This window comes from Prionailurus bengalensis, chromosome B2 (genome assembly GCF_016509475.1).
Source record: "Prionailurus bengalensis isolate Pbe53 chromosome B2, Fcat_Pben_1.1_paternal_pri, whole genome shotgun sequence".
In the NCBI taxonomy this organism is placed as follows: domain Eukaryota; kingdom Metazoa; phylum Chordata; class Mammalia; order Carnivora; family Felidae; genus Prionailurus; species Prionailurus bengalensis.
In genome coordinates, this window is record NC_057349.1 from 5,079,716 (window position 1) to 5,100,784 (window position 21,069).

A 21,069-nucleotide genomic window follows, 5' to 3' on the forward strand; every position below is an offset into this window, starting at 1 on the left:
AAATTAAAAAAAAAAATAACTTATCGATCCAAATGTCACAGCAGCCACCTCTTCTTGGGCCACTACTCAAACCCAAGTGAGCAAGATGCTGCTTACGTGTCCTGTGAGATGGTATATCTCTGCAAGGCACAGAGAATTCCAGATGCTTTCTCAGGCCGGGGAACAGCGCCCAGTTCCCACTCAAGCCAGCAGAGTTACGGGCTTCATGCTCACAGGGACAGTGTGGTCCAGAAGTCCCATCTACAGATCCTGTTCCTGGGGCACCTGGGTGGCTCAGCTGGTTAAGCGTTCGACTCTTGGCTTGCGCTCAGGTCATGATCTCACGGTTCATGGACCGAGCCCCACGTTAGGCTCTGTGCTGGTGGTACAGAGCCTGCTTAGGATTCTCTCTCTCTCTCTCTCTCTCTCCCTCTCCCTGTCTCTCCTCCTCCCCCGCTCATATAGGCATACTCTCTCTCAAAATAAATAGATAAATAAACATTCAAAAAACAAAACAGGGGCACCTCGGTGGCTCAGTCGGCTGAGCATCCGACTTTGGCTCAGGTCATGATCTCACGGTTTGTGGGTTCAAGCCCCGCGTCAGGCTCTGTGCTGACAGCTCAGAGCCTGGAGCCTGCTTCAGATTCTGTGTCTCCCTCTCTGCCCTTCCTCTGCTCGTGGCTTGTGCTCTCTCTCTCTCTCACTCTCTCACTCTCTCACTCTCTCACTCTCTCACTCTCTCAAAAACGAATAAACATTGAAAAAAAATTTTAAAACAAAACAAAACAAAGATCCCATTATCAGCGGTGGACTGACCGGGCCCATATGCAGCACTTCATCCCTCTTGAGTCAGTGTCATGCAAACATGCCTGAGAGGAAGAACCATTTAAGTTGTTTTTGGCCAGTTAAGCCTTGGAATGTATGCTTTGCACAACGGGTTAAACTTTGGTTAGGTGGTTAAAGCTTGGAAGCTCTTAGGAGGGGTACAGGAGGGAAATGGACGGGGGAAAATGGAGAAGCATCATGTGCTAAAGTTCATCCACTTTACAATTTTCACAAGGGCTGGCCCTGGAGGTCAAAAACCAACTGATGATAACTATGCAAAAGCCTAAGTGAAATGGGACATTTAATATGATTATTACTCACAACACCCAAAAAGTGGAAACAGTCCAAATGTCCATCGGCTGACGGGTGCGCAAAATGTGATCTGTCCCTACAGAGGAATATGATGCAACACACAAGGAATTCTGACTCGTGCTGGAGGAACCTTGAACGCATCTGGCTAGTGAAAGTGCAAGACGTAAAAGGCCACATGTTATGTGACTCCGTTCCGCAAAATGTCCAGACTAGGGAAATGCAGAGAGAAGGAGGGATCAGTGGTTGCCAGGAATTAGAGGGAGGAGACCAGGGGAATGACTGCCCAAGGGTACAGGATTTCTTTTTAGAGTCGTGGAAATGATCTGGTCCCTTTCTCTTAGTACCAACTAAAAATAAACTTTATTACTAAAAAAAAAAAAAAAAAAAAAAAAAAAAAAAAAAAAAGGAAAAAGAAAATGATCTGGAATTAGGTAGTGGTGATGTTTTGTGAGTGTATGAAAAACCACTGGGCCATACAGTTTCAAGGGTGAATATTATGGTATGTGAATTATATCTCCATATTTTTTTAAGGGTGGGGCTGTTCTTGGGGTGCCTGGGTGGCTCAGTCGGTTAAGCGTCCGACTTCGGCTCAGGTCATGATCTCACGATCCGTGAGTTCGAGCCCTGCGTCGGGCTCTGTGCTGACAGCTCAGGGCCTGGAGCCCGTTTCAGATTCTGTGTCTCCCTCTCTCTCTCTGACCCTCCCCTGTTCATGCTCTGTCTCTCTCTGTCTCAAAATAAATAAACGTTCAAAAGAATTTAAGGGTGGGGCTGTTGTCCAGCACTGAGAAACTAGGCTGTGTCTCATCACAAGTGGGAGGGACCACCACAGTGCTAGGTGCCATCCCATGAGCAAACACATCAGAAGGTTACACTTTCAAGCTCTTTCATCCAGGCACAATGGTGGCACCAGAGTTGATGGGTGCTCACTAAGCGCAGGGTATCATTCTAGGTGCTGTAAGGAATCAAATACGATTAAAAAACAAAAAATCCAAGGTCTTCATCTTTTAGGGAGCTTCAACAGACATGGAGTCACTGTTGTATCTCCTATAAACAAATACATGAATACGCAGATGTATATGAGAATAGCAGTAACGCTACAGCTCTGTTTATCGAGGCCTTACTTCGTGCTAAGACCGGATTTCAGTCCTTGACATGTGTCACCATGTGGAAGAATCAGAAAGGCCTGTGAGTGGCTTTTGATTCTACTCACTTTGCAGATTGACAGACTGAGGCACAGGAAGTTAAGTAAAATGCCAGAAGCACGCATGAGCAAGTTGAGAGAGTAGAAATAGATATAAACACAGGCGTACATATGTGTACATACGTAATGATAATTAGGTCAACGTAAGTCATAGGAAATCAGAAAGACAGTAGAGAGCCGGTCACATAGTGGTTGGTGACGCAGGGCCTGGGTCTTAAACCAGCTTAAAAGATAATTGGGCGGGGGGGCAGCGCCTGGGTGGCTCAGTCTGATAAGCGTCCAACTCTTAATTTTGGCTGAAATCTAACCCGTCCTTCCCGGTCCAGGTCGAGTATCATTTTCATGCACCGTGTCCTGGCACTTTGGAAGGTGGCTTTCTTCCACGCGATTCACTTAGCGTCTCGCAGCTTCTGTGGAGACACATTCCTTCCCTACAGACCCTTCTGCAACCTTAGCACTTGCGCTAGACCTCAGGGGCTCTTGAATGCTGGAAACATAACTTTGGACCTTCCAGCTTCATAGTCCACAGAGTCTGTGACCTGATAAAAAGAGTAATGGATTGAATTCAGAGACAGTTCTTTTAGTAAACATGAATTGTTATGGATTTTTTTTTCTTTTTTTTTTTTGTGCTCTGAAGGTCATATGAAATGTCTCGTTTTATCTATAGTTTAGGTCCGGGAGTAAAAGTGATGCCTCTAAAACTGCAGACACATCAAAATGTCCTCACGGGGTCCCTCCCTCTCTTCCAGGCCTTGCTGTATTACTGTGAGGCACTGACAAAGGCAAACCCCCAGCTCCAGAAGGCAGCCTGCCTGGCCCTGAAAAGCTTGCAGGTAAGATCCAGTCTCCGAGGCCCTGGCAGTTCAGCTCTGAGCAAGTCTAGGCCAAGTGCACCCAACAGCTTTCTTCCCCTACTTGGGGGCACCTGTCTTACCTCTTTCATGGTGGGAACTGTGTATTCATTTGGGGGTCTTTTCTTAAAACTTTATTTTATTTTATTTTATTTTTATATTTTTTTTAACGTTTACTTATTTTTGAGACAGAGAGAGACAGAGCATGAACGGGGGAGGGTCAGAGAGAGGGAGACACAGAATCCGAAACAGGCTCCAGGCTCTGAGCCATCAGCCCAGAGCCTGACACGGGGCTCGAACTCACGGACTGCGAGATCGTGACCTGGCTGAAGTCGGCCGCTTAACCGACTGAGCCACCCAGGCGCCCCTAAAACTTTAATGTTTATTTATTTCTGAGAAAGAAACAGTAAGTGGGGGAGGGGCAGAGAGAGAGAGAGAGAGAGAGAGAGAGAGAGAGAGAGGGAGAGACAGAATCCGAAGCAGGCTCCAGGCTCTGAGCTATCACCACAGAGCCTGATGCGGGGCTCGAACCTACGAACTGAACCAACCACGAGATCATGACCTGAGCCAAGGTCAGATGCTTAATCGATTGAGCCACCCAAGCGCTCTGGGGTCTTTTCTTTAAATAGTAGCTAAATGTGACTTTGTTTCGTTAGAGTTGATAATTTTCCAAATGAAATAATTATGTGTTTCAGCAGCCCGCAGCCCAGAAATGGATAGCTTATCCCAAAAAAAGAGTTGATAGGATGATTTCACCAATTTTTCTTGTGTACAAGAAAGAACAGGGACAAATAAAATTTGTAAGGAAATACTGAAATTCAATGTGCCGATAAATTCCCAGATGCTTCCCCATGATCTGCTTTAACAAGCAGCTCACCCTTCCTTTTTTTTTAAATTTTTTTAATGTTTATTCATTTTTGAGAGACAGAGAGCAAATGGGGGAGGGGCAGAGAGAGACACAGAGGATCTGAAGCAGGCTCCTCGTTAAGAGTGGAGAGCCCAATGGGGATCTCGAACCCACAAACCTCAAGACCACAACCCAAGCTGAAGTTGGACATCCAACTGACTGAGCCACCCAGGCACCCCAGCAGCTCACCCATCTTAAGTGTGTCAGGGGGACATGTCACTGAGCAGTGACAGGGCTAAAATGTAAATGAAACAAAGGCTGAGAATTCCCAACATTAGAGACTTTGCCTTTCAGGGTGCCCAGCTGGCTCAGTCAGCAGGGTGTGCAACTTGCAGTCGTGAGTTTGAGCCCCAGGTTGACCGTAGAGATTACTTAAGGAAATTGAAGGAAGGAAGGAAGGGAGGAAGGGAGGAAGGGAGGAAGGAAGGAAGGAAGGGAGGGAGGAAGGGAGGGAGGGAGGGAGGAAGGAAGGAAGGAAGGAAGGAAGGAAGGAAGGAAGGAAGGGAGGGAGGAAGGGAGGAAGGAAAGGAGAAAGAAAGAAAGAAAGAAAGAAAGAAAGAAAGAAAGAAAGAAAGAAAGAAGAGAAGGAAAGGGGAAGAGAGGAAGAAAAAGAAAGGAAAGAAAGTTTGCCTTTCAGTAGGAAAGATTTAATGTTCAACCTACCTTAAATCATCAAAAATAAGACCAGTCACTTTTGAGAAAAAGATAAAGTCACACCTTCAAACTTGCTAAAATCTTGGATGGCCGCATGGGACAAGGGGCGGGACCTGTAGCCGGATGGGCATGAAGAGAGGGGTTAATACTCTCAAAAGAAGATCTCATGACCTGTGCAGAAAAACAGCTCTGGGAAATATAGCCTTCCTTGTCACGTGCTGAAAAATACCTTGTGTGGCCAAGAGAGCCCACAGTGACTGCTGTTTATTTGAGTGGCCTCCTGGTACCCGTGACATCTCAGAGACGATGGTTGTGACACAGAGCTAATGGAAACAAAGTGACCAGGGTACAGTGAACGGTGTCCACGTCTGTGGATTTGCACAGTGTGAACGTGACAGTAAAAGCAACGGTTTTAACTCTAGCAGATCTCAAGTCTGAGAGCCCCGATGCCTCCACTGTTCTCTTGTCTTCCAGAAAATACGATCCTTTGTGCTAGACAAAACACCTCTTTTTAAACCATCCCCAGCCCCCCAGCTCCTGAAAGGGGCTCTGGGCAGCATGGTGTGAAAACAGTGTAGACACGGGGGTTTCATCCACCCAAACCAATCAACTCTAGCTAACCTGTCAGGGAAAACATCATCATCATCATCATCATCATCATCATTATCATTATTTTATTTTTATCGTTACTATTATTAGTAGTACTTAGTTAATGCTAGCAAGCAGACAGCCACATTTTTCTGTTACCAAACTGGACCCAAATGAGAGATCGAGATCCTCAAACCAAGAGGCCCTCGAAGTTCGGGCCCCTCATCTGTTTCTCTGGGCTAAGAGCCTGTGGTCTGCCTGTGCTGCTCACTGCCCTTGACACCTCTGTCACCGGCACCAGGGCTCTCTGCGCCTGGCTTCCTTCCAGAAGGAGAATCTCCATCTCGCAATCTGGTCCCTCAGAACCTCAGCAGAAGCATTTGGGTCTGGCCACAGGCGTGCCCCACGCGGTGGTGTCCCTGGAAACGCGGTGCTAGGCCCTCCTCTGCCTGCACGCGTCCTCTCCCGGGGGTGTCTGTCATCTTCCCCAGGCCAATGACGCCCCCCGCCCGGGTTTCCAGGCCGGGTCCTCCCTCGCTGGCACGTGCCCCGCTGCCTGCGGGGCGTCCCTGCTGGGAAGTCACCTCCGACCGACTGGCACCCAGCTCGCCCACCTCAGTGGGGGGTGCAGCTCGTCCGTGCCCCTTCCCCACCTCATCCTCACCCCTGACGGCCCCGCCCCGCGGACCCCACCGCCCGGCAGCCCGCTCTGCCCACCCCCATTGGAGCCGCCTTCCCACCGGCCTCTGCCCCCGCGGAGTCCGCGCCTTCCGTGCGCGCTTTCTGCTGCGGTGAGGCTGCTCTCACTACAGCACGAGTCCCGGGCGCCGGGTAGCTCCGTGGGTCAAGGGTGAGACTCGTGATCTCAGCTCCGGTCGTGATCTCACGGTTCGTGAGTTCAAGCCCCACATGGGGCTCCGCGCTGACGGCGCTGAGCCCGCTTGGGATTCTCGCTCTCTCCCTCTCTCTCTGCCCCTCCCCTGCTCGCTCTCTAGCTCTCTCAAAATCAATAAAAGCAAAACAAAACACCCCACAAATCCCGCTTCCAAAGCTCTTATGTGGCTCTCCACGATGCTAAGGATGAAGTTCAAAGCACTTAATGTGGCTGGTAAGGCCCCTCCTTGATTGGGGTCCTGGTAGGAGGTGCTCCCCTCGCCTGGAATGTATTTCCTGCCCCACAGCGCCCAACACATGCACACGTGCACGCACGTACACACACACACACACACACACACACACACACGCCTACCACTTGCCCGAATGTGGCTAATTGCCCTAAGACACCGCTTCCTCTGTGAAGACTCTCCAGGTCAGACCAGATGACGTTTCCCAGCTCTGTTCTGCCCGAGCACCGTGTCCCCGCCTGTCATTGTCCCACCGTCTGTCTTTCCGCTGGACCGGAAACCCTGGGGGGTCAGGACTGAGCCCCGCTCGCTGCCTGGCCGGCTGCCCGGTCCCCGGGGCGCTGATATGTGTGGGATGGACAGACACGAGGGTTCCGACCACCGCTCTGGCTGTCCTCCCGTTGGGCACACAAGCCAAACACAGAGTCCTTAGCTGAGCACTGGGTTGGAACCAGTGAGGCGCGTGGGAAAGAGCTCGGAGAAGGGGATCCTGTTCTGGAAGGACAGGCTGGCCACTCCCCTTCCAAACGCGCCTTGTTGGAGCTCCTGCAGGTACGCGGCCCAGGCGCCATCCCGGGAGACGAATCCCGTGCATCTTGGAGGGACGGCGCGGAATGTGTTCCTTTAAAAGAGCCCCTCAGGAGCCAGACGCTCAGCGGGCCCGGGGAACCCTGCGCAAGACAGTACCGCCCCTGTGGCCCCGCCGTGGGTGTCGCAGCACTAACGGCTCTCTCCTCGCAGGCCACCGAAAGCATTAAGATGCTGGTGACTTTGTGTCAGTGCGACACCGAGGAAATCAGAAACGTGGCCTCGGAGACCCTCTTGTCTCTCGGTGAGTTTCGCTTACACGGTTGTTTCCTTCTGGTGCTCTCCAAGGGACCTGGGCCCAGACGGTTCGTGGGCGCCGCGGGAGCGCCTCCCCCCCCCCCCCACCGGGGCGCTGCTCACACTCATGCTCACACATGGGGCGTCACACACATGGGACATCACACTCGCACAGGGGACGTCACACGCATGTTCGCATGGCATACGTCACTCACACTTACACAGGGGAGGTCACACTCGCACAGGGCACGTTACACACACACAAGGTAGGTCACAATCACACACACACACTATGAGGAACTGGTGGCTTCCCATCTCCCTCCAAGGCCGGGGTCTCACCGCCTGGAGCTGGGGGAGGGCTGCTCTCGGGAGCCCCGCCAGGCCGATCAGCCTGTGCTGTTTGGAGGCCAGGACGTAGACTCGAACCTAAAGCAGAGGCAGTAGTCAGGGATCCAGGGGGGCTGCCGAGCTTGGGCTGGGACTCCGGGGGCCGCGGTTGGCTGAGGCGGCAGGCACGGCGGGCACACTAGTCCCCTCCTCACCCTGCCTCGCAGGTTAGCCTCTGGTTGCCCCGCTGACCTGTGCCCAGCTGAGTCCTGACACCGGAGAAAAGAAGTGTGGTTCTTGAATGCTGGAATAGCCAGATAAACCCCCCTCCCCACTTCACCTTGTAAAGGCACCTGCCTACCAGGTTTCACGCCTTTGTTCTTTCGGGGGAGTGCAGGGGGCAGAGAGAGGCTGTTTTGACCTGCATAAAAGATAGAGACAGTTGGTATTTTACTACTGCCACCGCTCTTAATGTGCAAAAACTATGCTTCTAAAAGTCCTCAAATATAATCCGGCTAATAATACTAGTTGGAAAGAAGCCACCTTGGTTTGGCTATAGTCGCTTAATAACGTAAGGCAGAACCTCGTGGCATTTATAATCACCGTGCAGATCAATTCGTTGTTGTAGGTGTTCTTTCTTACAGTCACTGGTTTAGTGACACTTCCTTCTGCTAATGAATACATCATTTGATCCACAGAAATCCAAGCCAGCACATGTTTGTTTAAAGGATAAAACAGTTATTTCTTGAGTCACCTGGGTGGCTCAGTCAGTTAAGCATCCCACTTCAGCTCAGGTCATGATCTCAGGTTCTTGAGTTCGAGCCCCACGTGGGGCTCTGTGCTGACCGCTCGGAGCCTGGAGCCTGCTTCGAAGTCTGTGTCTCCTCCTCTCTCTGCCCTCCCCTGCTCATGCTCTGTCTCTCTCTGTCTCTCAATAATAAACGTTAACAAAATTTTAAAACAAATTTGGGTAAGGGGCGCCTGGGTGCTGAGGGCGCCTCAGCTGGCTGAGCGTCTGACTTTGGCTCAGGTCATGATCTCACAGTTCGTGGGTTTGAGCCCCACATCAGGCTCAGTGCTGACAGCTCAGAGCCTGGAGCCTGCTTCGGATTCTGTGTCTCCCTCTCGCTCTCTGCCCCTCCCCTCCCCTTTTCTCTCTCTCAAAAATAAAATTAAAAGCATAAAAAAAATTTAAAAAAAACAGTGATTCCTTACGGCTGCTTTAGGCATACAACTTTAATTCCCTAAACATATGCCCAGGGTATTATTAGTTTGAACCTCTTTTATCCCATCGTGTTCTGGGCTAACACTGAAGGCAAGCCAAGTGTTTGCACAGCTCAGCGACGCTTCCTTACCCAGTGTGACCCAGAGAAGCCTGTCCCCGCCAGATGTGCCCCAGGAGTCACTTCAGCGGCACAAACAGCATCTCCAGGAGCGATGGTCACACCTGCTTCACCTGCGGGGCTCCCCCCGGTCCCCATGCCCCCCTCACACCACCAGCTCACGTTCCCAACACTAGTTGCACATTGGAATCACTAAGGAGGCTCTCAAATACACTCATGCCCGGGGTTCTACTCCCGAAGGTTCTGATTTCAGTGGGCTGGGGTGTGCCTGGGTGCTGGGACTGTTCAAAGCCCCCCAGGTGATTCTAAGATGTAACCGATGCTTGAACCCGATGTTATGAATCTCCTTTGACCTTAATACACAAACACTGGTGTGTTTTTAACTCACCCAGATGACCGAGTTGGTAATTGTGTCTGGTAGGTCCCCCTGTGATTTGGGGGCCGGTCTCTTTGTCCTAGACGGCTGCTGTGGAATTAGTGGCTTCTGTAAGTGAGGAACTGAAGGTTAACTGTATTTAATTTTGAGTCGTTACCGCTCACATGTAAATCGCCACCTGAGGCCGCTGCCCCACTGCCGTCTGCGTAGCTGTGGCCACCTCCCCGTCCGGCTGGGCCTCAGACCGGTTGAAAGCACACTGCCCCATGTGCCAAAGCTCAGGCCCTTTCTCCTCCAACACCTGCCTGCTTCCCAGGGCTGTTGACAGACCAGAGGAGGGGCCAACGCAGATCAACGCCCATGGAAAACAACGTTAGAGTAAGAGGCCCCGGCATCCCAGCTCTGGTTGTGTCTCTGCAGTGATGCGGGTTACACCTGTAGAAGATTCTCTCTGTGCCGGGCACTGTTTTGAGGGACCTGCATGAGTTAGCGCATTTAATCTTCCGAAGGACTCCACGAGGGAGAAGGGCAGTTAGTCCCATTTTGCAGAAGGGCCCATTGAGGCATAACTCACTTATGGGCACCCAGACCCGGTAGGGCACCTCGATGGAATCCTGACCCACCTACACTCTGCGGGACTCTGGGGAAGGACTGCACACCTCTAAATTGGGATATAGCCATGCACACGCTAGGAACGGGCCGGGTATTCACTGGGTTCTAAAGAGCGTTAGTTACGCAAGCCATTCAGGCTGTGTGCCATGGTATGAATGTGCCTAACTCTCTCTCTCTCTACCCCCGCCCCCCCGCCCCGCTGTCATCACCTGGAAAGGTGCTGTGTTTCATGTTTTATATGTCAGGGTTTTGTGCAAATATTTTGTCTCAAAAAAGGATTCCACTCCAAAGCAATAAAAAAGCAAAAATTACTGAATTAGGGGAAAAAATAGCATTTGCCTCAGAAAAGTCAACAAGGCATGACAAAACAATCTACAGAAATCTCTAAAATTTGGGGGCCTTTGTCTAGAGGAGTTCGCTAAGTTCTTATAAGTGCAGATGACTCCCTCCTTTGATATGTGATGTATTACCGAAAAAATTAAATATACCCCTCTAAAAGACAAACTTTAGTTGATTGAGAGGCTTCTGTTTCCAGAGACTACGATATATTATAAAATCCACCATTACACTGCTTTTCAAAAACTCACTGACATCAATGTATTTCTAGCGTTTCACGAATCTTTTTTTACTTTTTTTGTTAATGAACTTCTTTTTTATTTTTAATGTTTATTATTTTTGAGACAGAGACAGAATGTGAGCTGGGGAGGGGCAGAGAGAGGGAGACACAGAATCTAAAGCAGGCTCCAGGCTCTGAGCTGTCAGCACAGAGCCCGACACGGGGCTCGAACCCATGAACTGTGAGATCATGACCTGAGCCCAAGTGGGAAGCTTAACCGACTGAGCCACCCAGGTGTCCCTCTTAATGAACTTCTGATTGAGCACAACTCATTATTCCCAGCTTTGTCTCTCTTGTATTAAATACGTGCAAACCTGCTTCTTATCACTACTTCTCTGTGATTGTTTTCCCCGTTTCCTAATCATTGTTTTAAATAGGAAAAAATAGAATGGAACGTTCAGATAACTTGCATTTACCTGTTGGCTGTTCGAGATGGTTCTACTGGCAGACGTGACCTAGTTACTAGCTGGTAGATGGCATCACCACATGTGTCCAAGGCCAAGGGTAATTTTTTTTAGCTCAAGTTTTTTAGCTGAAGTGTAGCTAAATTTGACTTTTATAAAAGACCCTTTAGATATGTCAATATATAATGTAAAAAAGTAAAAGCTATATCAAAGTTCAATGCCTTGAAGTCAAGGACCAGCCATTCTGAAATCTCTAACACACTTATAATCCATATGGTTTCTCAGGAAGAAATCTATGTGTGAAATTGTTGCCATTAAATGCCCCTAGGAGTTCAACTGTTCCACACCCTGACGTTATTTTAGTCTCTGGCATTAACTCAAAACTACTTGGTTGTTCTACAAAGGAAAAAAGAGACAAACCAAAAAGCCAACTCTTAACTACAGAGAACACACTGATGGTTACCAGAGGGGAGGTGGATGGGGGATGGGTGAAATAGGTGAGGGAGATTAAGAGCACACTTATCTTGATGAGCACTGGGTAATGTATAGAATTGTTGGATCATTGTATTGTACACCCGAAACCGAAACATATAACACTGTATGTTCACTACACTGGAATTCTTTTCTTTAATCTTTATTTATTTTTGAGAGAGACAGAGCACGAGCGGGGAAGGGGCGGAGAGAGGGAGACACAGAATCAGAAGCAGGCTCCAGGCTCCAAGCTGTCAGCACAGAGCCCGACGCGGGGCTCGAACCCACGAACTGTGAGATCATGACCTGAGCCGAAGTGGGACGCCCGACCCACTGAGCCACCCAGGCGCCCCTGGAATTTTTTTTTTTTTTTTTGAGTATAAAAAAAAAGTTCTTGGCTCTTCTAAACAGTACCAGGAAACAGCATAGTTAAGAATTACAGAAGATGACTTTCCTTACTAAAGTTAACATTAGCAGATATAGCAATCCATTCCCAAACAACTGGTTTCAATTCGTTATCCTGAGTGATGAATAAGAAGGTTAAACTGGTGTTTATTTTTGATGTTCTGCGCGCAGGAGAAGATGGGCGGCTGGCGTACGAACAGCTGGACAAATTTCCTCGAGACCGTGTTAACGCCGGAGGGCGTCATGGGGCTGAAGTTGCCACGGCCTTTTAATGAGCTCTGCCCAACAGCCATCTTAATAAATGGCCCTGTTCATCAAGATGGTGCTGGGATTTAGCGGGCGTGTTTAAACCTTGAAGAGTTCTGCTGAGGTTGTCTGGAAATTTAACACGTCATAGATAGAAGTCAAAGTCGAGCGTCATAGTACCTATCTACTTTTCCCTTGGCCGATAGAATAGGGCCAATATGACTCCGTAGATGACGGTGTCGATTGCGTCTGACGATACTTGGTAGAAACGTCCATCTTATCTCGTATGTATGGAATTTTAAAACAGCCATCTTTGTACTTTTTTGGAAGTTCTTCTCTAAGCCTAAAATCGTCACATGATACTTTGATGACTATCACACGCCTTGCGGTGTCTCCCCGTCGTGTCCTGAGGGTTGAGGGGCCCCACCAGCTACCTAATTTTACCTTAAATGCAAAGCACAAAAAAGAATTTCTTCGAATAACAGTTTGCCCCCGGAACTCGGTAAAATGACACATTGTAAGAGTTTAAAAATTTTTTTAACTTCATTTCTTTTTCAAGCCTCCATTACTTCTTTTGTTTCTTTTCTCCATCCTGACCATTCCCAAAGCATGTTTCCGTGATGGATAAAAGACAGGTTGATGTCTAAGATGATACCCGTACTCCTTAAAAAAAGACATTCGAAGTTGAAGCTTTTTTGAACACGAGCCATTTTTTTTTTAAGGATACTTTTACAACAGAGGTATTTTGCTGCTAAGACAAATCAAAACAAAAACTCATGGAATCAGAAAGCTGTGATGCTCTTTGGGGTCGTAGAACTGGGCACTTGGAGGAATCTTAATGGGGCGGGAGCAGAAGGAGATTCACAAGTGGTCCTTGCTTCTACAGGAATTACCAGGAGGTTAGGAGGAAGAATGTCCCGAGGGACGAGGGACGAGGGACAGTTACTGCCCCAGAGAAATCACTCGTCACTGGGTGGGATCTCTTGGCCAAATAGTTAAAACAACAGCTCCCCTCACTGTTTCTGTATCAGGGGAACAATTCCACTAAATAAAGTACAAGACCACTAGATAGCTCGTACTAACTTTCCTTCCTCTTAAGAGTATACACGGTGGGATATGCCAAGATATCAAAATAAAATGTGTGAGTGTGATTTCAACCGTGGAATATCAACTGTATTCTGGATGTGTTCGTATCAAATATTTAGGTGTCGTTTTAAATATTTACATTTTAGCAAGACCTTTAAGAACAACTCTTAATCCATTTTAAAGTAAGAATTGTTTGCCAGACTTCCTGGAGAATAGTTCTTTCAACTGTGAAGTTATAATGTGTATATATATTTGTATATTTATAAATATTATATATATGCATATATCCTTCATTTTAAAGGTACATTGTACAGTCTGTAGTTTAGCATGTATAGTCTGTAGCCTATGGTCTCTGTTAGATGGTTGATTCTTTTTGTAGAAAGTCAAATCACAAATGTTACAGAGTTTTTTGTTAGTTTTGTTTTCGTTTTCTAATTTTTTGAATATTGCATGAGTAATTAATTACGTACTTTTGTATTCATTTCTGCATTTTATTTTCACTCAGAGGGGGTGCCTTTAGTCTTGTGGCATTTGTATCCATCACTCTTTCAATCATGTAAGTTAAAATAAAAATTATTTTTGAATTGTTACTCTTATGCACAGAGTCTGCTCTGTTTTTCACATGCCCTTCTTAAGCCGGCGTTTCTACAGCACAGGGTGCCTCATTTCGCAACTTGAATTTCTCATCTTGAAATTCCTTCACTTGTAAATGAAGATAATAATGTTTACCTCTCAATTTGTTGTAAAGCTAATTGGAGGGAAAGAGCTGTGTTTCAGAATTGTGGTATCCGTGAGCAGAGACCACGAGCCCCTTAAGGATGCTAAGAGCCTTCATTTGTGTGTTCCCAGCCCACACCCCACCCGTGTCATCACAGAGGAGCCCCCAGCATTCAGCTGGGAGAGTATTCACCCACTGACGCTATTAAATACCAGTGATTCCTTTAACTGAGTCAGCAGGAAAAATTTTCTCCTACAAGGAAGGTTTATTGCTATACTGTTTAACTGAATTGTCTTCCTTAACTTTACAAGATGGTAAAGGAAAACCGTAAACCCCAACTTGGCAGAAAACACCAGCCCTTCTTACTGTATTCGAAAAGCAAATTAGTCAAATAGAAATATTTTTATCCCTGGGGCGCCTGGGTGGCGCAGTCGGTTAAGCGTCCGACTTCAGCCAGGTCACGATCTCACGGTCCGTGAGTTCGAGCCCCGCGTCGGGCTCTGGGCTGATGGCTCAGAGCCTGGAGCCTGTTTCTGATTCTGTGTCTCCCTCTCTCTCTGCCCCTCCCCCATTCATGCTCTGTCTCTCTCTGTCCCAAAAATAAATAAACGTTGAAAAAAAAAAATCTAAAAAAAAAAAAAAAGAAATATTTTTATCCCTGAAATTTTCCTGGAGATAATATCTCTTAATATTCTCTTGATTTTGAGAAATTCTAAGTATGCTTTGTGTGAGAAACAAATTGCTACAAACCTGATCTCTAACTTCTCATTTATTCAACAAGTTTTGTTTGTTTATTTGGATACTTACTATGAATAAGGTATATACTGGGGACTGTTTTTTTTTTTTAATTGTTTTAGTGTTCATTTATTTTTGAGCAAGAGAGAGAGAGAGAGACAGAGCACGAGTCGGGGAGGGATAGAGAGAGAGGGAGACACAGAATTTGAATCAGGGTCCAGGCTCTGAGCTGACAGCACAGAGCCCAACGCAGGGCTCAAACCCATGAATGGTGAGACCATGACCTGAGCCGAAGTCAGCCATTTAACCGACTGAGCCACCCAGGCGCCCCCTGGGGACTGTTCTTGACACTGCAGATACAGCAGTGAAGAGAAAAAAAAAAAAAAAAAAAATCTCTGCCCTCACAGGGCTCATAGTCTGGTGAGGGAAAGACAAGACAGGGAAGGCGATCATAATTGCGCAAGGTTGGGGAAGGGAGAAGTGACATGGCAAAGGTCACAAGTTTGAAGAGGGTGTTCGAGGAAGGCCTAATAGAAAATTACATTTGAGCAGCAACCTGAGGAACTGAGGGGTGAACCACGTGAATATCCCCGGGAAGAAGAGGTAACAATAAATACAATGGCCTTGAAGAGGAGCCATGCTTGGGGTTTTAGATTTTACTAGCAGGCACAGTTTATTTTTAATTTTTTTTCTAATAGACAGATTTTAAAAAGTAAAAATAATAGGGGAAGTTAACTTAAATAATACATTTTGGGGGCGTCTAGGTGACTCCGTCGGTTAAGCAACCAACTCTTGATTTCGGCTCAGGTCAAGATCTCACGGTTGGTGAGTTTGAGCCCCTGCACTGGGCTCCACACCGATGATGCAGTCTGCTTGAGATTCTCTCTCTCTCTCCCTTTCTCTCTGCCCCTTCCCCTATGACATCATGACCTGAGCCAAAATCAAGAGTTGGACACTTAACTGACTGAGCCACCCAGGCACCTTCATTCTTTTTTTTTCTCTCATACTGAGTCTTCGAAATCTAGTATGTAGTTTATACTTACAGCACAGCTCAATTCAGATTAGTCACATTCACGTGCTCCAAAGCTACATGTGGCTGTCGTGCTGGCCAACACATGTCCGTGATTCCCAGTTGTCCCACTAATAATCCTTTATAGCCTTCACATGCATATGCACGTGCTCGCATACCCACATGCACAGGTGCTCACATACACGCATGCACACGCGTATGGATACAGGGTTCCAACCATGGATTACATGTTTAGTTGTCATGTCTCTTTAAGGCTCTTCTCACTTACAACAGTAGCCACTCCCCCTTTCCTTGAGCTTCCGTATCTTGATATATTTGAAGAGTACAGGCAGGTACACTTTGTAGAAAGCAAGAAAAGAACTGTAGGGCAGTCTCCTTGAGTGGGACAAGTCATGAAATGTACTGTAGGAATGGAGAGGGACCCACCGTCCAAATTTCTACGTTGACAGTAGGGCGTTGTCGATAAGTTGGAAATGAGATGCGAGACCGATAAAAGCCAAGGATAAATCCAAAAATTTCAACCTGAACTGCTGGAAGGATCGGGGTGCCCTCTTCCGAGACAGAGAACCTGAGCAGCAGCTGGCTTAGAGAGGAAATGCACGAATTCTGATTTGGACATGTTATATTTGAGAAGCCACGTAGACATCCAAATGGATGGCTGTCAAGTTGGTGACAATGTGTTTGGAGTCCAGGTGAGAAATCTAGTTAAGAATACAAAACTGGGGAGGGGGCCGCCTGGCTGCCTCAGTTGGTGGGAGCGTGTGACTCAATCTCAGGGCTGTGAGTTCAAGCCCCATGTTGGGTGTAGAGATTACTCAAAAAATAAAATGTTAAATATGAGACGCCTGGGTGACTCAGTCGGTTGAGCATCTGACTCTCGATCTCGGCTCAGGTCATGATCTAATGTTCATGAGTTTGAGCCCCACCTCGGGTTCTGAGCTGACAGCATGGAGCCTGCTTGGAATTCACTCTCCCTCTCTCACTGCCCCTACCCTATTCATTCTCTCTCTCTTTCTCTCTCTCTCTCTCTCTCTCAAAATAAATAAATAAAAATTTTTTAAATAAAATATTAAAATATATTTGTGTGTGTGTGACGGAATAGTCTTGGAACACCCCAATATTTGGAGGTCATAGAGAGAAGAGGAACCAGCAAAGGAAAATGGAGGGTGGCAAGCAAGAGAAACATCAAGTGTGACATCTTAGAAGCTATTCGCTAGGTGAATTGAGTGTTTCAAGGAAAAAGGAGTATCCAATGCTGAGGACTGAGAATTGGACTCAGCAGAATGAAGGTCATCAGTGAGCCTGAAGATTCATGGGTTTGAAATCCATCTTTGGAGTCATCCAAGAGACAATAGAAGAATATTTGAAACACTAAGTATGGCAACTCTTTGAAAAGTTTTTGGCGCCTGGGTGGCTCAGTCGGTTGAGCATCTGACTTCAGCTCAGGTCATGATCTCACAGTTCATGGGTTCGAGCCCTGTGTCAGGCTCCGTGCTGATGGCTCAGAGCCTGGAGCCTGCTTCAGATTCTGTGTCTCCCTCTCTCTCTGTCCCTCCCCTGGTCACGCTCTGTCTCTCTCTCAAAAATAAACATTTAAAAAAGAAAACTTTTTGTATAAACAGGAACAGAGCCATAACTTGGCGGAGGGGTTCTCTGAGGTCAAGAGAGTGTTTTATTTTTTTAATGAGAACAGGTACAGCCTGCTTGTTGATGTGAAAAGGATCCAGTCAACATGGAAAACTTAGTTAAGGCAAGAGAAGAACTGTAGGGCAATCTCCTTGAGTGGGACAAGTCACGAAATGTACTGCAGGAATGGAGAGGGGTCCATAACAACAGGACAGTTGGAGTATATGTGCACGGATGGAGATAGGTGGACGCAATGAAGGCAACCATGCCTTCCACTGACTGCTTCTATTTTCTCAGCAAAATAGGACCAACATAGGAAAGCCATGATTGGAGGAAAACTCTGATTCCGTGACAAATAAGCAGAATAGCCACAATGCTATGAAAGGAAATTCAGGATGTGTTGGAATAAGCCAAGTAGAACAGGCAAGTTCCCGTAGATCCTGTGCAAGCAAAGGGACAGGGGCGGGAACACTCCCGGCGTATGTGGGGAGAAGCCAGTGTGGTCGACGCTGAGATTCCGTGCCCCAGAGGCGTGTAAGTGAACTTGATTTGACTGAAGTTGTAGAAGGCCTTCGATGGCGGCCTGAAGAATTTCGGCCTCCATTGCTTGCCCCTGATTTGTGTATTCCATTCTCCAGTGTCGCTAAGAGATGCATTCCAGAGTTCTAGACTGTTGACTTCAGCTGCCACTACACAAGGATAACTGAAGCACCACTGGCCTTTTTCATACGATGTCTAAGGCACATACTTATTATGTGCAATTTTCAACTCAGATCTACCAGTGTTTTGTGGGGCTGTATCAGCGCCTCCAGAAGTTCTGGAATGTCACTGTTAGGCGCTTTTTCGTTAAGAAGAAGGAAGAAGATATCCCTTCGGTTGAGAGTATTTTTCACAAAGAAAAATTCGTGGTGCTTGGTCGTGTATTGAAGAATCAATCTCTAGCCATTGAGAAGAGGGCTCAGGCTGCGTATAGAATCGGACTGTTGGCCTTCACAGGTACGGACTTATTTTTTATTTGTTTTATTTAATGTTTATTCATTTTTGAGAGAGAGACAGAGCGTGAGCAGGGGAGGGGCAGAGAGAGAGGGAGACACAGAATCTGAAGCAGGCTCCAGGCTCTGAGCCGTCAGCACAAGGGGCTCGAACTCACGAGTCACGAGATCATGACCTGAGGCACTGAGCCACCCAGGAGCCCCATGCTGGTACTGATTTAACCAGCTGTGCTAATGTAGGTCTTTCAAAATCTTCTGCTTGTTATAATGCTGTAAGTTAGGGATTTTCATAGCTCTGATCTTAAAATTCCAATAACATTCCCTTTGCCTAAATTTTTAGTTTTTTGTCTTTGTACCACCAAAGATACTTACTAATCATTTTCTCCTCAAGGATCTCGTGTTTTAAAATAATGTGTCCATCCACTAGATTCTACTCCTGAAATCATTATTGCACTATATGCTAACTTAGATGTAAATTTAAAAAGTAATTAATTAATTTTAATTTAAAAAAGAATGTCCATCAAATAAATTACTCAGTAAGAACTTTCCCACTTTTACTAAAAACAACTGTACTGAAATTGCCTATCAAAGTTCTCATTATTATTTAAAAAAATAAAATATCTAAACCGACTTGATATAATTCCAACTTAGTGATATAATTCCAACACAGAGTAATACCAGTTGATATTTTATTTTTATTTTATTAATGTTTATTGTATTAGAGAGAGAAAGTAGGAGAGAGGTTGGGGGGGTGGGGACGGAGACACAGAATCTGAAGCAGGCTCCAGGCTCTGAGCTGTCAGCACAGAGCTGACATAGGGCTCGAACCCACAAACTGTGAGATCACGACCTGAGCCGAAGTCGGACGCTTAACCGACTGAGCCACCCAGGCGCCCCTATTTTTTATCTTGCAAAAATGCATTGCACAGAAACTACCTTAGAAAAATCATTAAAAGCTGTTAAAGGTTTTAATCATTAAGGCTGTTAAAACACCTATCAGGAAGGCACTTGGGGCATCAGTGAAAAGCAACCGTGAATGTATATTTGGCCAGAAAATTGTGTGGTAAACTGCTCAAACACACACCACTCTAATGATTATCAGGTTTAAACTCACTCCACTTTTTTTGTTCCAATAAATTTCAGGATATGCAGTGAAATTTTATACATAATCTTCAACAACACGTCTCTTGATTAGAAGCTCTGGTAGCTATAAGTATCATAGATGACTGATCTCTTTTTTAATGGGTTGCCTAGATGTAATTTGATAGACTAAATTTTTCAAAGAATGGCGTCCGTGAGAGAAAACATTTACCGTTTTCAAGAACCAAGGGGTCCTAGGTGCCAGGGTGGGTGAGAACCAGTGGCACAGAGCTAGAAAGAAGCTGGAGGATTCCCATGTGAAGGAAGGATAAATGGCGCCCACCACTTGAGAAAGTTCCCTGTAGAGCTCTGTTCACCATTTGGGGGAAGAGCTGGCTGGTTATAAAAGAGTCAGAATTCTTTAACTTGATGGTATGTAACCTCAGTCTTAGTTATACTTCTAGAAGGCAGGGAAAGAGCCTATGCCCAGGCTTCAGCTAAAGCTTTAACATTGGCTAGAACATCCTTGGGTCCACGGGACTGTGGTAGTGCCACTAAGAGAAATCCAAGCCAGGTCAAAACCCCAGTGGCTAGAATCTGGCCAAGTATGCCAGCTACTCCTCACCACCTGAGTAGTCTTCGTCCAGTGTTTTCTTGGCCAGTACCTTCTTAGGGTTTGAGATTTGAACTCGGGCAATCTAGGGTTCCAGTATACGAGGAAAGTAGAGCCTGGGTTCAGGTGGGGTCAGTCTGGGAACCAGGTTGGGTTCCCAAGCAAGAGCAATCTTATAAGGCCACGTTGGTTCCAGATCTGCAAGAGTCGGGCTGAGAAATGAGACATCAGAGAGAACGGGACAGCAAGGGATGGCTCATGAAAAACCTCTCTTACGAGTTACACCCTGGCTTTGCAGGGCAGTGTTTTGGTTTTCCGTTTTGTTTGCTCTGTTCATCTTGAAGTACGGACTCCTGACACCTACTCAAGTAGGTGCTTGAATAAAGCAGCCAGGGAGGAGACTTTGACAGGCGGGGAACTTCCAGTCCCTTTCGTGTTTTGTGCTTATCAACATACTTTTTCCTGTTCACAGCAGCACGCCAGGAGGGGGTGGGGAGGAAGGAAAAGGAAAATTCAGAGCATCCAAAGTGTCAGTATACAGCAAAAGGAATATGGACACATCAGCACTCAAATGTCACCAGCTCCTAGATACACCAAATACTTCTGAAATGCAAATACTTATTTTCCAGGAGGACCCACCGCTGGGAAATACGCCACTGAGCACATAAAAGAAGTGGCCAGTTTGTTACAAAATCACCAGCTGGCGCCGAAAGTAAAGATTCTGCTGCTCCAGAGTATAGCCTGCTGGTGTTACTTAAATCCTACCAGCCAGAGGAAAGCCAAGAATTTCAAGTTTATCCCTATCCTCGTGAGGATTTTTGACTACAGAGTCGATTCTGTCATCAAAACTGAAATCAACAAACACCTCCTTGTTAAATTTTGGGCTTGCTACGTTCTCTCTGTCATGACCTGCAATAATGTGTCCTGCATAAAGGAGCTTAGAGACTTAGGTAATCTGAAATATCATTTGCAAATACTGGCGGCTGAGAATTGGTCTGGGTGGCCTGAGAATTTTGCAGAGGTGCTGTATTTCCTCATCGGTTTCCACAGGAATTAATTTCTCTAAGGGCAGCTACCGTCGCATTAACCCGGAAAACTGAAATAAACAATAACAAGTCGA

At 46.6% G+C, this 21,069-nt stretch overlaps 2 protein-coding genes across 6 annotated transcripts in view; both read left to right on the forward strand.

Annotated features, from left to right (window-relative positions):
* Positions 1-13,745, forward strand: part of RIPOR2 (RHO family interacting cell polarization regulator 2) — a 233,390-nt gene extending 219,645 nt beyond the window's left edge. For 4 of the 5 annotated variants that reach the window (XM_043590689.1, XM_043590684.1, XM_043590685.1 and 1 more), the window contains 3 exons: positions 3,070-3,153; positions 7,186-7,276; positions 11,995-13,745. In XM_043590689.1, coding sequence (XP_043446624.1) covers positions 3,070-3,153; positions 7,186-7,276; positions 11,995-12,095 — 276 coding nt within the window. In that variant the 3' untranslated portion in view covers positions 12,096-13,745. The remainder of the gene's footprint in view (positions 1-3,069; positions 3,154-7,185; positions 7,277-11,994) is intronic. The other variant, XM_043590686.1, reaches the window with a different exon arrangement.
* Positions 13,746-17,251: 3,506 nt separating this feature from the next.
* On the forward strand, positions 17,252-21,069 carry ARMH2 (armadillo like helical domain containing 2). Its single transcript, XM_043590692.1, has 2 exons — positions 17,252-18,260; positions 20,579-21,069. Exons 1-2 carry the CDS (start codon positions 17,996-17,998, stop codon positions 21,004-21,006), a joined length of 693 nt encoding a protein of 230 aa, XP_043446627.1. The 5' UTR covers positions 17,252-17,995; the 3' UTR covers positions 21,007-21,069.